Here is a 13,127-nt window from a genome sequence, read left to right as displayed (position 1 = left end):
TGAAATTGAGTTCTATGGTAGAAAAGGGAATCAGAAGGGCTTTGTTTCGCCATTCCATCTAGGTAGAGCCTGAAGGTCTTGCAAGGACCTTCAGGTCACGCGACATTCCCACGTGACCTGAAGGCCTTGATATACCTAAGACGGGTGGCAGAGACCAGTAACACGTACAGGGAACATGAATGTGACAATCAACTGTGATTTTTCTGTTGGGGCATCATACTATGTGTAAGGGAATGTGGGGGCCACTATGTGGATTACTGTGTGTGGGGCAGTGTGTGGGCATCATACTGGGTGAGTGGGCTGCAGGGAGGCATCATACTGGGTGAGTGGGCTGCAGGGAGGCATCATACTGTGTGTGGGAGGAGTGTGGGTCGGTAATATTCTGTATATGGTGGTGTGGAAGCATCATACTGTGTGAAGGGACTGTGGGAGCTTCATATTGTGGGGGTGTCATGCTATTTGGGGGAGACTGTGGGGAAGTTATATTGTGTGGGGGGAACTTTGGGGACATCATACTATGTGTGAGGACCACTGTGTGGGAATCATGCTGTGTGTGGAGCCTCTATGGCTTCTTCATACTGTGTGTGGAGTACTGTGAGGGTATTCTACTCAGTACAGAGGACTGTGGGGACATCATACTGTGTGAGGGGGGCCATCATAATGTGTGTGGGGAGGACTGTGGGGGCATCCTACTGTGTGTGGAGGGGCTGTGGGGGCATCTTATTGTGTTTGGAGGGCCTGCGGGGGCATCCTACTGTGTGTGGAGAGGCTGTGGGGGCATCATACTGTGTGTGGAGGGGCTATGGGGGCATCCTACTGTGAATGTTGGTGTTGTGAAGGCATCATACTTTGTATGGAAATGCTATAGGGGCATCATACTGTGTGTGGGGAGCACTGTGAGGGCATCATACTGGGTGTAGGGAGCACAGAGGGCATAATACTGTTTATGGTGAGGAGTGTGGGGGCATCCTACTGTGTGTGGAGGGGCTATGGGGGCATCCTACTGTGAATGTTGGGGTTGTGAAGGCATCATACTTTGTATGGAAATGCTATGGGGGCATCATACTGTGTGTGGAGAGCACTGTGGGAGCATCATATTGTGTGTGGGGAGCACTGTGAGGGCATCATACTGGGTGTAGGGAGCACAGAGGGCATAATACTGTTTATGGTGAGGAGTGTGGGGGCATCATACTGTGTGTGTGGGCCATCTTGGGGGTATCATACCCATTGTCCCTGGTGTATAACATCTGGCCCCATTGTCCCCGGTGTATAACATTCAACCCCATTGTCCCTGGTGTATAACATCCGGCCCCATTGCTCCAGGTGTATAACATCCGGCCCCATTGCCCCAGGTCTATAACATCCGGCCCCATTTCCCCAGGTCTATAACATCCGGCCCCATTGCCCCAGGTCTATAACATCCGGCCCCATTGCCCCAGGTCTATAACATCCGGCCCCATTGCCCCAGGTCTATAACATCCGGCCCCATTGCCCCAGGTCTATAACATCCGGCCCCATTGCCCCAGGTCTATAACATCCGGCCCCATTGCCCCAGGTCTATAACATCCGGCCCCATTGCCCCAGGTCTATAACATCCGGCCCCATTGCCCCAGGTCTATAACATCCGGCCCCATTGCCCCAGGTCTATAACATCCGGCCCCATTGCCCCAGGTCTATAACATCCGGCCCCATTGGCTCCCGGAATATAACATCCAGCCCTATTACCTTGGTGTATAACATCCCGCCCGTCGTCCCCCAGGTGTATAATATCCGGCCCCTTGCCGTGCCGTCTGCCATTACTAAAATATGGCAGAACGGCTGGTGGTGCAGAGCTCACTGATACCAGCGCCGTCCTGTAATAGGAGCCACCGGGGTAACAAGTCCGTTCATTACATTTTTTCCTCCTAAATCTTTCGCCATCACCTGTGAGTGATATTATTGAGAAATGGAAGGAACCGCAGCAACTCAGCCACGAAGTGAAGACCCCGTAATGTTAGAGTGGGGTCACCGAGTGCTGAGAAGCAGATTGCAGTTATGGGGTCAGTAGAGCATTGGTGGCTTTTCTGCAGAGTCCATACCTCCTCTGGTATAACATAAGCACAAACCCTGCTCCCCCGCCAGGAGCTCCATGGCCGAGCAGCTGCAATGCAGCTTTACATCAACAAGCACAATGCCGAGCGTCGGATGGAGTGGTGTAAAGCCGCCAGCACTGGACTCTGGAGGAAATGTATTCTGCACAGTAACGGATCACACTTCTCTATCTGGCATCTGATGACGAGCCTGGGTTTGGTGAATGCCAGGAAGACATTACCCCCTGACTGCAATTTGGAGGAGTAACACTATGGGCTTGTTATCAGGGGTCAGCCTTGGGCCCTTTGTTCCAGTGAAGGGAAATCTTAATGTTTCAGCTCAAGACATTGTGGACAATTGCAGCTTCCAGTTTTGTGGGAACAGTTTGGGGAAGAGCCTTTCCTGTTCCTCATGACTGTGCCCAGGGCACAAGGTCCATACAGACAAGGAGGGGGGAGTTTGGTGGGAAGAACAGGACCGGCTGCCCAGAGCCTGGACCTCAACCTTATCCAACACCCATAACAGAGGTTATGAGCCCGGCCTCTCCCCAACATCAGCGTCTAACCTCACAGATCCACTTCCTGATGCATGGGCAAAAATTCCCATAGACGTCTCCAAAATTTTGCAGAAATCTTTCCAGACGCAAAAAGGCCACATTAATGTCTATGAATGTATAACGAGGGGTCAGAAAATCTCTTGTAGGTGGGATATGGAGGGTGCACATACTTTTTTTTATCGATGGATCGACATTCAATATATATGAAAGAGAGAGCTGGATAGGATAGATATTGATGTTCAGCTTTTGTGGAACAGCGCCTCCTAGTGTCTAGTTTTCTTTACCAAACTGACTCCTTTCATAGCGTGATTCTATCAGCTTTACCTCGCCAACTTGGAAATGTAATAAATAGATGTATAGAACGCTGCTGCTATTTTTCCTTGTAGATATATACAGTCATTGCCCAAAGTGTTGGCACCCTTGAAATTATTGCAGAAAATGAAGTATTTCTCACAGAGAAATTATTGCAATAACAGGTTTTGTTATACACCTGTTTATTTCCTTTGTGTGTTGTTGAAGCAACACAAAAAAAAACAGAGGAAAAAGGCAAATTGGACATAATTTCCCACAAAACCCCAAAAATGGGCCGGACAAAATTGTTGGCACCCTCAACTTAATATTTGGTTGCACACCCTTTGGAATAAATAACTGCATCAATCACTTCCTATAACCATCAACTTCTTACACCTCTGGACTCTTCTTTTGCAAACTCCACCAGGTCTCATATGTGAAGGCGTCTTCTCCCAGCAGCAATTTTCAGATCTCTCCACAGGTGATCAATGGGATTTAGATCCAGACTCATTGCTGCCACTACAGAACTCTCCAGCACTTTGTTTCCATCTATTTCTTGGGGCTTCTTGAAGTATGTTTGGGGTCATTGTCCTGCTGAAACACCCATGACCTAGGACGCAACCCCAGCTTTCTGACACTGGGCACTGCATTGCGACCCGAAATGCTTTACTTATCTTCAGATTTAATGATGCCTTGCACACAGTCAAGGCACCCAGTGCTAGAGGCAGCAAAACAACCCCAAAACATCTTTTGAACCTCCACCATATCTGACTGTAGGTATTGTGTTCTTTTCTTTGTAGGCCTCATTCAGTTTTTGGTGAACAGTAAAATGATGTGCTTTACCAAAAAGCCATATCTTGGTCTCATCTGTCCACAAGATGCTTTCCCAGAAGGATTTTGACTTACTCGCCTACATTTTGGCAAACTGAAGTCTAGCTTTTTATGTCTGTCAGCAGTGGGGTCCTCCTGGGTCTCCTGCCATAGCGTTTAATTTCATTCAAATGTCGACGGATAGTTTGCGCTGACACTGATGCACCCTGAGCCTGCAGGACAGCTTGAATTTCTTAGAAACTTGATTGGGGCTGCTTTTACAAAATCCAGACTATCCTGCGTTGCAACTTTTCATCAATTTTTCTTTGTCATCCATGTACAGGGAGATTAGCTACAGTGCCATGGGTTGTAAACTTCTTGATTATGTTGCGCACCGTGGACAAAGGAACATCAAGATCTGCGGAGATGGACTTGTAATCTTGAGATTGTTCAACAATTTTGGTTCTCAAGTCCTCAGACAGTTCTCTTCTCCTCTTTCTGTTCTCCATGCTTAGTGTGGCACACACAGACACACAATACAAAGATTCAACTTCTCCCCTTTTTATCTGATTCATATTGCCCACATACTTGCTACAGGTGAATGTGAATGAGCATCACATACTTGAAACAAGGTTGTTAACCCACAATTTTGGAAAGGTGGCAACAATTTTGTCCGGCCCATTTTTTAGGGTTTTGTGTGAAATTATGTCCAATTTGCCTTTTTTTCTCTGTGCTTTTGTGTTGTTCCAATACACACAAAGGAAAAAAACACGTGTATAACAAAACATGTAAAATTGCAATAATTTTCTGAGAGAAATGCTACATTTTCTGGAACAATTTCAGGGGTGCCAACACTTTCAGCCATGACTGCAATGTGGTGACTGCAATATATCAAGAGGATAAACATTTTAATGGGAGGAGTGCTTCTTTAACCCCTTTACAGCCTGGGACGTATTAGTCAGCTGACATGTGCCCACACTGAACCGGGCACATGTCAGCAGATTATTACAGCTGACATGTGCCCGCAACAGCCGCGGGTGGAATCGCGATCCACCCGCGGCTGTTAACTAGTTAAATGCCACTGTCAATCTCTGACCGGCATTTAACAGCGCCACGCCGGAAGCGCGTCACTTACCTCGCCCATTGGTGACCCCGTCACGTGATCGCGGGTCACCGATGGGTGGGCATGACAACCCTGGGTCTGCAGCAGACTCCAGTGGTTGTCATGAGCTGATCGCTATGAGCGCCACCTAGTGGTCGGCGCTCATAGCACAGGACCATTTCTGCTGCATACAGGGGATCTGCTGATCACCTCTATGTAGCAGAGGCGATCAGACAAGTGCTGCTTCTAGTCTCCTATGGAGACTATAGAAGCAAGCAAAAAGTGAAAAAAAAAATGGTTTTAAAAAAATTAAAAAATATAAAAGTTTAAATCACCCCCCTTTCGCCCCATTCAAAATAATAATAAAAAAAACCCACACATACACATATTTGGTATTGCCGCGTTCAGAATCGCCCGATCTATCAATATAAAAAAAAGAATTAATCTGATCGGTAAACGGCGTAACGAGAAAAAAATTCTAAACGCCAGAATTAAGTTTTTTGGTCGCCGCAAAATTGCAATAAAATGCAATAAAGGGCCATCGAATCTACTGCAAAATGGTATCAATAAAAACTTCAGCTCGGTGCGCAAAAAATAAGCCCTCACCCGGCCCCATCCTGTAAAATGGAGACGCTAGGGGTCTTGGAAAGTGGTGTCATTTTTTTTTTATTTTTTTTTTTTTAGCAAATTTTGGAATTTTTTTTCACCACTTAAATAAAAAAGAACCTATACATGTTTATTGTCTACGAACTCGTAATGACCTGGAGAATAATAATGGCAGGTCAGTTTTAGCATTCAGTGAACGTGATAAAAAAATTTAAAAAAAAAACATCTGTGGTATTGCACTTTTTTTGCAATTTCACCGCATTTGGAATTTTTTTCCGGTTTTCCCGTACATGATATGGTAAAACCAGTAATGTCGTTCAAAAGTACAACTGGTCCCGCAAAAAATAAGCCCTCACATGGCCATATTGACCAAAAAATAAAAACGCTATGGCTCTGGGAAGAAGGGGAGCAAAAAACGAAAATGCAAAAACGGAAAATCCCAGGGTTGCGAAAAGGTTAAAGAAACAGTAACTAGGGATTTCAGTACTGCGATGTTTTGGCGCCACCCTGTGCTTGTCTTATGTACTGCATGCATTTAATCAAATCAATTTTGAAGGGTAAGTTAAACTTTTGAATCAATCCCTGAGGCCCTCACTGATTGCTGAAAGAAGAGGGCAGAAACATGACTCGCCTAGGGGGATATATGGGGGAGACTCAGTACCCGGGCCTTGACCTTCTGTGGGGTGTCACAGCAGTCGGCTCCCGGGCCCGTCCTCTGGGGTCACTCTCTAAAAGGGTTTTAATGCTTTTAGTTTGTCTCGTGACACCATCTGTGGTTTCTGGTAATGGTTACCGGTGCTGCTGCAGACCTCCGGGGGTGATGCGATGGCAGCTGGGATGTTTCTGCTCCCCACAGGCGGAGCAGGTCCCCGGGGCAGGGTTGATGGATGGGATGCGGGTGAGAGATGGCCCGGTCGGGTCAGGGGGAATGACGGACATGCACACAGGGGATTCGCTTCAGTACCTTTACTGGTGTAACGGCAGGTACGGTCCAGGGTACTCAGTAGGATGGGTGCACTTCAGGACTCTCCCCAGTGAGCGGGTATAATGCCTCCTGATCCGTGTCTTCCTCTCGCTAAGCTTCTAGCCAGCCTGGAACTTGGCCTAGCTTCTATGTTGTGTTGCTCTCTCACCTGACCGCTTGGTAGTAGGACATTTCTTTGGCAACCACTATCCCTGGATACCGGGGCCTTCGTGGTTCCTAGTCCTGTATTTCATGGTAGCTTCAGTATGACCAGGGGTCTGGAAGCCTCCTGGTATGCCGGTTGTCCCTACTGGGTGTAGAGAACCCTGTAGGCACCCACCTGGTGTCCGGATTGTAACTTGGGGTGAGCCTGTGATGCTCCTCTGCCCCCTCAACTCCTCTCTCCTTGCCTCGGCCACACTCAGGGCCCTCAACACAGCAGCAGACGTGCTGCTTCTTCACTGGTCTAAGTGCCAGCACACTCTGCCTGCCTAACTCCACCCTCCAGTATATATATCCCTAACAGGGCTCTCTCTGGTGGTATGAGGTGGAAGGGTGGAGGTGTTTGTTTGTAGTGAGGGCCTCTTGTGGAGAAGTCCGTCCATGCACCCTTTTGGGTCCTGTGGTAGCAGGGTGCCACAAACACACATACTCCGTGGTGTATGGAACGGTTGGTTATAGGTCTGTACGTCTCTTCTTTAAGGATTATCAAAACAGATCTTTTTTTCTTTTCGACTGTTTGTGAAAGTTTCAGGAACCTGGACTCGCACTAATCAAAACTACTGAACAGAGGCTACAATATATCAAATATCAAAACTTTTTAAAATAGTTTTACTTCCCTTTTAAATTAACCTTAAAGTGGTATTTCAATACATGCATGGCATTGGTTGAACTGTCCCTTTAAGGTATTCGTTTTGAAGAGGACACTCTCGGTAATGAGAATTAACCCCATGGGAGCCAAGATGTCTGACAGTGGTAGGTGTCTGCTAGTCCCTGGGCGAGTAATGGAAGGCAGCAGAGGTGTGAAGCACAGATAAACAGCCCACAGTTAGTAAATATAGGTGCACTTATGGATTATTGGCTTCAGGTCCCATTATAAAAGTGGATATGTCTCCAGATTTCAAAATACAAACTGCATACTTTAACTAAATAGATTTCTTAGACCTGATAAGGCAGTCGTATTTACTATGAAAATCAGTATCAGAATGACTGTATAATCCTATATGAAAGTTTAACTCTGTCACCTCCCACGTAGCCTGGTTAACAGTTCCTCAATGTACCTGCTGCTGAATTTCCGCCCACCTGATTGACAGCCACTCAGTGTTCCTCCTCCCTGCTGAGATCTCTCGCTGCTCAGTACCAGCTGCAGCTGTCAGTCTGGCTAGGTGGGCAGAGACCGAATACATCAGACTCTCTATTGCTGGACTCACTGTAATATTGGGATAATACAGCCACTCTAACATGGGTTTAGTTCCTCAGTGTTCCTCCTCCCTGCTGAGATCTCTTGCTACTCAGTACAAGCTGCAGCTGTCAATCTGGCTAGGTGGACAGCGACAGAATACATCAGACTCTCTATTGCTGGACTCACTGTAATATTGGGATAATACAGCCACTCTGACATGGGTTTAGTTCCTCAGTGTTCCTCCACCCTGCTTAAATCTCTTGCTGCTTAGTACAAGCTGCAGCTGTCAATCTGGCTAGGTGGGCAGAGACCGAATATATGAAACTCTTTCTCTATAGCTGGACTCAGTGTAATATTGGGATAATACATCCATTCTGACATGGTTTTAGCTCCTCAGTGTCCCTCCTCCCTGCTGAGATCTCTCGCTGCTCAGTACAAGCTGCAGCTGTCAATCTGGCTAGGTGGGTGGAGACCGAATACATCAGACTCTCTCTCTATAGCTGGACTCACTTTAATATTGAGATTATACAGCCATTCTGACATGGGTTTTCAAAGTTAGTACACCAGCCTCATCAGGCCTAACAGGTATATGTAATTAAAAATGCTGCTTGTATGGTGAAATTTGAGGATAGATCTGCTTTGATTATAGTAATGCATCAGCCCTCTTTTTTCAGATATTGACGAGTGCTCTTTTGAGAGAACCTGCGACCACATCTGCATCAACTATCCTGGGAGCTTCGAATGTCTGTGCCACAAGGGGTACACGCTGTACGGGATGACGCACTGCGGAGGTTTGTAAGCATTACCATTCTCATGGGTCACATAATACTCCCCCGCCCCCTCCATATTAGAGAATATCCCATCTTGTATGGAGAACGGGTTTCTCTGGATAATTTTTCTGTTCACCTGCAACAACCACTAGGGGGAGCTCACTACAACGGGATTTATGCTGCTCTTTATAAACTACATGATAAATTCTTAGGCAGTGATCTCCCTCTAGTGGTGACAGACAGAATTATATAATTTAAAGGTAGTATGAAGTGTGCAGTCATGTATGTACACAGTGACTGCACCACCAGCAGAATAGTGAGTGCAGCTCTGGATTATAATACAGGATGTAACTCAGGATCAGGACAGGATCAGTAATGTAATGTATGTACACAGTGACTGCACCAGCAGAATAGTGAGTGCAGCTCTGGAGTATAATACAGGAGGTAACTCAGGATCAGGACAGGATCAGTAATGTAATGTATGTACACCGTGACTGCACCAGCAGAATAGTGAGTGCAGCTCTGGGGTATAATACAGGATGTAACTCAGGATCAGTAATGTAATGTATGTACACAGTGACTGCACCAGCAGAATAGTGAGTGCAGCTCTGGGGTATAATACAGGATGTAACTCAGGATCAGTAATGTAATGTATGTACACAGTGACTGCACCAGCAGAATAGTGAGTGCAGCTCTGGAGTATAATATAGGATGTAACTCAGGATCAGGACAGGATCAGTAATGTAATGTATGTACACAGTGACTGCACCACCAGCAGAATAGTGAGTGCAGCTCTGGAGTATAATACAGGATGTAACTCAGGATCAGTAATGTAATGTATGTACACCGTGACTGCACCAGCAGAATAGTGAGTGCAGCTCTGGGGTATAATACAGGATGTAACTCAGGATCAGTAATGTAATGTATGTACACAGTGACTGCACCAGCAGAATAGTGAGTGCGGCTCTGGAGTATAATACAGGATGTAACTCAGGATCAGTAATGTAATGTATGTACACAGTGACTGCACCAGCAGAATAGTGAGTGCAGCTCTGGAGTATAATACAGGATGTAACTCAGGATCAGTAATGTAATGTATGTACACAGTGACTGCACCAGCAGAATAGTGAGTGCAGCTCTGGAGTATAATACAGGATGTAACTCAGGATCAGGACAGGATCAGTAATGTAATGTATTTACACAGTGACTGCACCACCAGCAGAATAGTGAGTGCAGCTCTGGAGTATAATACAAGATGTAACTCAGGATCAGTAATGTAATGTATGTACACAGTGACTGCACCACCAGCAGAATAGTGAGTGCAGCTCTGGAGTATAATACAGGATGTAACTCAGGATCAGGACAGGATCAGTAATGTAATGGATGTACACAGTGACTGCACCAGCAGAATAGTGAGTGCAGCTCTGGAGTATAATACAGGATGTAACTCAGGATCAGGACAGGATCAGTAATGTAATGTATGTACACAGTGACTGCACCAGCAGAATAGTGAGTGCAGCTCTGGAGTATAATACAGGAGGTAACTCAGGATCAGGACAGGATCAGTAATGTAATGTATGTACACCGTGACTGCACCAGCAGAATAGTGAGTGCAGCTCTGGGGTATAATACAGGATGTAACTCAGGATCAGTAATGTAATGTATGTACACAGTGACTGCACCAGCAGAATAGTGAGTGCAGCTCTGGGGTATAATACAGGATGTAACTCAGGATCAGTAATGTAATGTATGTACACAGTGACTGCACCAGCAGAATAGTGAGTGCAGCTCTGGAGTATAATATAGGATGTAACTCAGGATCAGGACAGGATCAGTAATGTAATGTATGTACACAGTGACTGCACCACCAGCAGAATAGTGAGTGCAGCTCTGGAGTATAATACAGGATGTAACTCAGGATCAGTAATGTAATGTATGTACACCGTGACTGCACCAGCAGAATAGTGAGTGCAGCTCTGGGGTATAATACAGGATGTAACTCAGGATCAGTAATGTAATGTATGTACACAGTGACTGCACCAGCAGAATAGTGAGTGCGGCTCTGGAGTATAATACAGGATGTAACTCAGGATCAGTAATGTAATGTATGTACACAGTGACTGCACCAGCAGAATAGTGAGTGCAGCTCTGGAGTATAATACAGGATGTAACTCAGGATCAGTAATGTAATGTATGTACACAGTGACTGCACCAGCAGAATAGTGAGTGCAGCTCTGGAGTATAATACAGGATGTAACTCAGGATCAGGACAGGATCAGTAATGTAATGTATTTACACAGTGACTGCACCACCAGCAGAATAGTGAGTGCAGCTCTGGAGTATAATACAAGATGTAACTCAGGATCAGTAATGTAATGTATGTACACAGTGACTGCACCACCAGCAGAATAGTGAGTGCAGCTCTGGGGTATAATACAGGATGTAACTCAGGATCAGGACAGGATCAGTAATGTAATGTATGTACACAGTGACTGCACCAGCAGAATAGTGAGTGCAGCTCTGGAGTATAATACAGGATGTAACTCAGGATCAGTAATGTAATGTATGTACACAGTGACTCCACCAGCAGAATAGTGAGTGCAGCTCTGGAGTATAATACAGGATGTAACTCAGGATCAGTAATGTAATGTATGTACACAGTGACTGCACCGGCAGAATAGTGAGTGCAGCTCTGGCGTATAATAATACAGGATGTAACTCAGGATCAGTACAGGATCAGTAATGTAATGGATGTACACAGTGACTGCACCAGCAGAATAGTGAGTGCAGCTCTGGAGTATAATACAGGATGTAACTCAGGATCAGGACAGGATCAGTAATGTAATGTATGTACACAGTGACTGCACCACCAGCAGAATAGTGAGTGCAGCTCTAGAGTATAATACAGGATGTAACTCAGGATCAGTACAGGATAAGTAATGTAATGTATGTACACCGTGACTGCACCAGCAGAATAGTGAGTGCAGCTCTGGGGTATAATACAGGATGTAACTCAGGATCAGTACAGGATAAGTAATGTAATGGATGTACACAGTGACTGCACCACCAGCAGAATAGTGAGTGCGGCTCTGGAGTATAATACAGGATGTAACTCAGGATCAGGACAGGATAAGTAATGTAATGTATGTACACAGTGACTGCACCAGCAGCAGAATAGTGAGTGCAGCTCTGGAGTATAATACAGGATGTAACTCAGGATCAGGACAGGATCTGTAATGTAATGTATGTACACAGTGACTGCACCAGCAGAATAGTGAGTGCAGCTCTGGAGTATAGTACAGGATGTAACTCAGGATCAGTAATGTAATGTATGTACACAGTGACTGCACCAGCAGAATAGTGAGTGCAGCTCTGGAGTATAATACAGGATGTAACTCAGGATCAGTAATGTAATGTATGTACACAGTGACTGCACCAGCAGAATAGTGAGTGCAGCTCTGGAGTATAATACAGGATGTAACTCAGGATCAGTAATGTAATGTATGTACACAGTGACCACACCAGCAGAAAAGTGAGTGCAGCTCTGGAGTATAATACAGGATGTAACTCAGGATCAGTAATGTAATGTATGTACACAGTGACTGCACCAGCAGAATAGTGAGTGCAGCTCTGGAGTATAATATAGGATGTAACTCAGGATCAGGATAGGATCAGTAATGTAATGTATGTACACAGTGACCACACCAGCAGAATAGTGAGTGCAGCTCTGGAGTATAATACAGGATGTAACTCAGGATCAGTAATGTAATGTATGTACACAGTGACTGCACCAGCAGAATAGTGAGTGCAGCTCTGGAGTATAATATAGGATGTAACTCAGGATCAGTAATGTAATGTATGTACACAGTGACTGCACCAGCAGAATAGTGAGTGCAGCTCTGGAGTATAATATAGGATGTAACTCAGGATCAGGACAGGATCAGTAATGTAATGTATGTACACAGTGACTGCACCAGCAGAATAGTGAGTGCGGCTCTGGAGTATAATATAGGATGTAACTCAGGATCAGGACAGGATCAGTAATGTAATGTATGTACACAGTGACTGCACCAGCAGAATAGTGAGTGCAGCTCTGGAGTATAATACAGGATGTAACTCAGGATCAGTAATGTAATGTATGTACACAGTGACTGCACCAGCAGAATAGTGAGTGCGGCTCTGGAGTATAATACAGGATGTAACTCAGGATCAGTAATGTAATGTATGTACACAGTGACTGCACCAGCAGAATAGTGAGTGCAGCTCTGGAGTATAATACAGGATGTAACTCAGGATCAGTAATGTAATGTATGTACACAGTGACTGCACCAGCAGAATAGTGGGTGCAGCTCTGGAGTATAATACAGGATGTAACTCAGGATCAGTAATGTAATGTATGTACACAGTGACTGCACCCGCAGAATAGTGAGTGCAGCTCTGGAGTATAATACAGGATGTAACTCAGGATCAGTAATGTAATGTATGTACACAGTGACTGCATCAGCAGAATAGTGGGTGCAGCTCTGGAGTATAATACAGGATGTAACTCAGGATCA

The 13,127-nt window shown here is 45.4% G+C and overlaps 1 protein-coding gene across 8 annotated transcripts in view; it reads left to right on the top strand.

The window, feature by feature from the left end:
- Positions 1-13,127, top strand: part of SCUBE1 (signal peptide, CUB domain and EGF like domain containing 1) — a 266,638-nt gene that overhangs the window by 229,266 nt on the left and 24,245 nt on the right. For all 8 annotated transcript variants that reach the window (XM_073650018.1, XM_073650020.1, XM_073650015.1 and 5 more), the window contains one exon: positions 8,476-8,592. In XM_073650018.1, coding sequence (XP_073506119.1) covers positions 8,476-8,592 — 117 coding nt within the window. The remainder of the gene's footprint in view (positions 1-8,475; positions 8,593-13,127) is intronic.

The sequence above is a fragment of the Phyllobates terribilis genome, unplaced genomic scaffold (assembly GCF_046119375.1).
Source record: "Phyllobates terribilis strain yellow unplaced genomic scaffold, ASM4611937v1 Scaffold_10__3_contigs__length_209671492, whole genome shotgun sequence".
In the NCBI taxonomy this organism is placed as follows: domain Eukaryota; kingdom Metazoa; phylum Chordata; class Amphibia; order Anura; family Dendrobatidae; genus Phyllobates; species Phyllobates terribilis.
The sequence above is the reverse complement of the archived record's forward strand: the minus strand, read 5'-3'. Positions and strand labels throughout refer to the sequence as shown.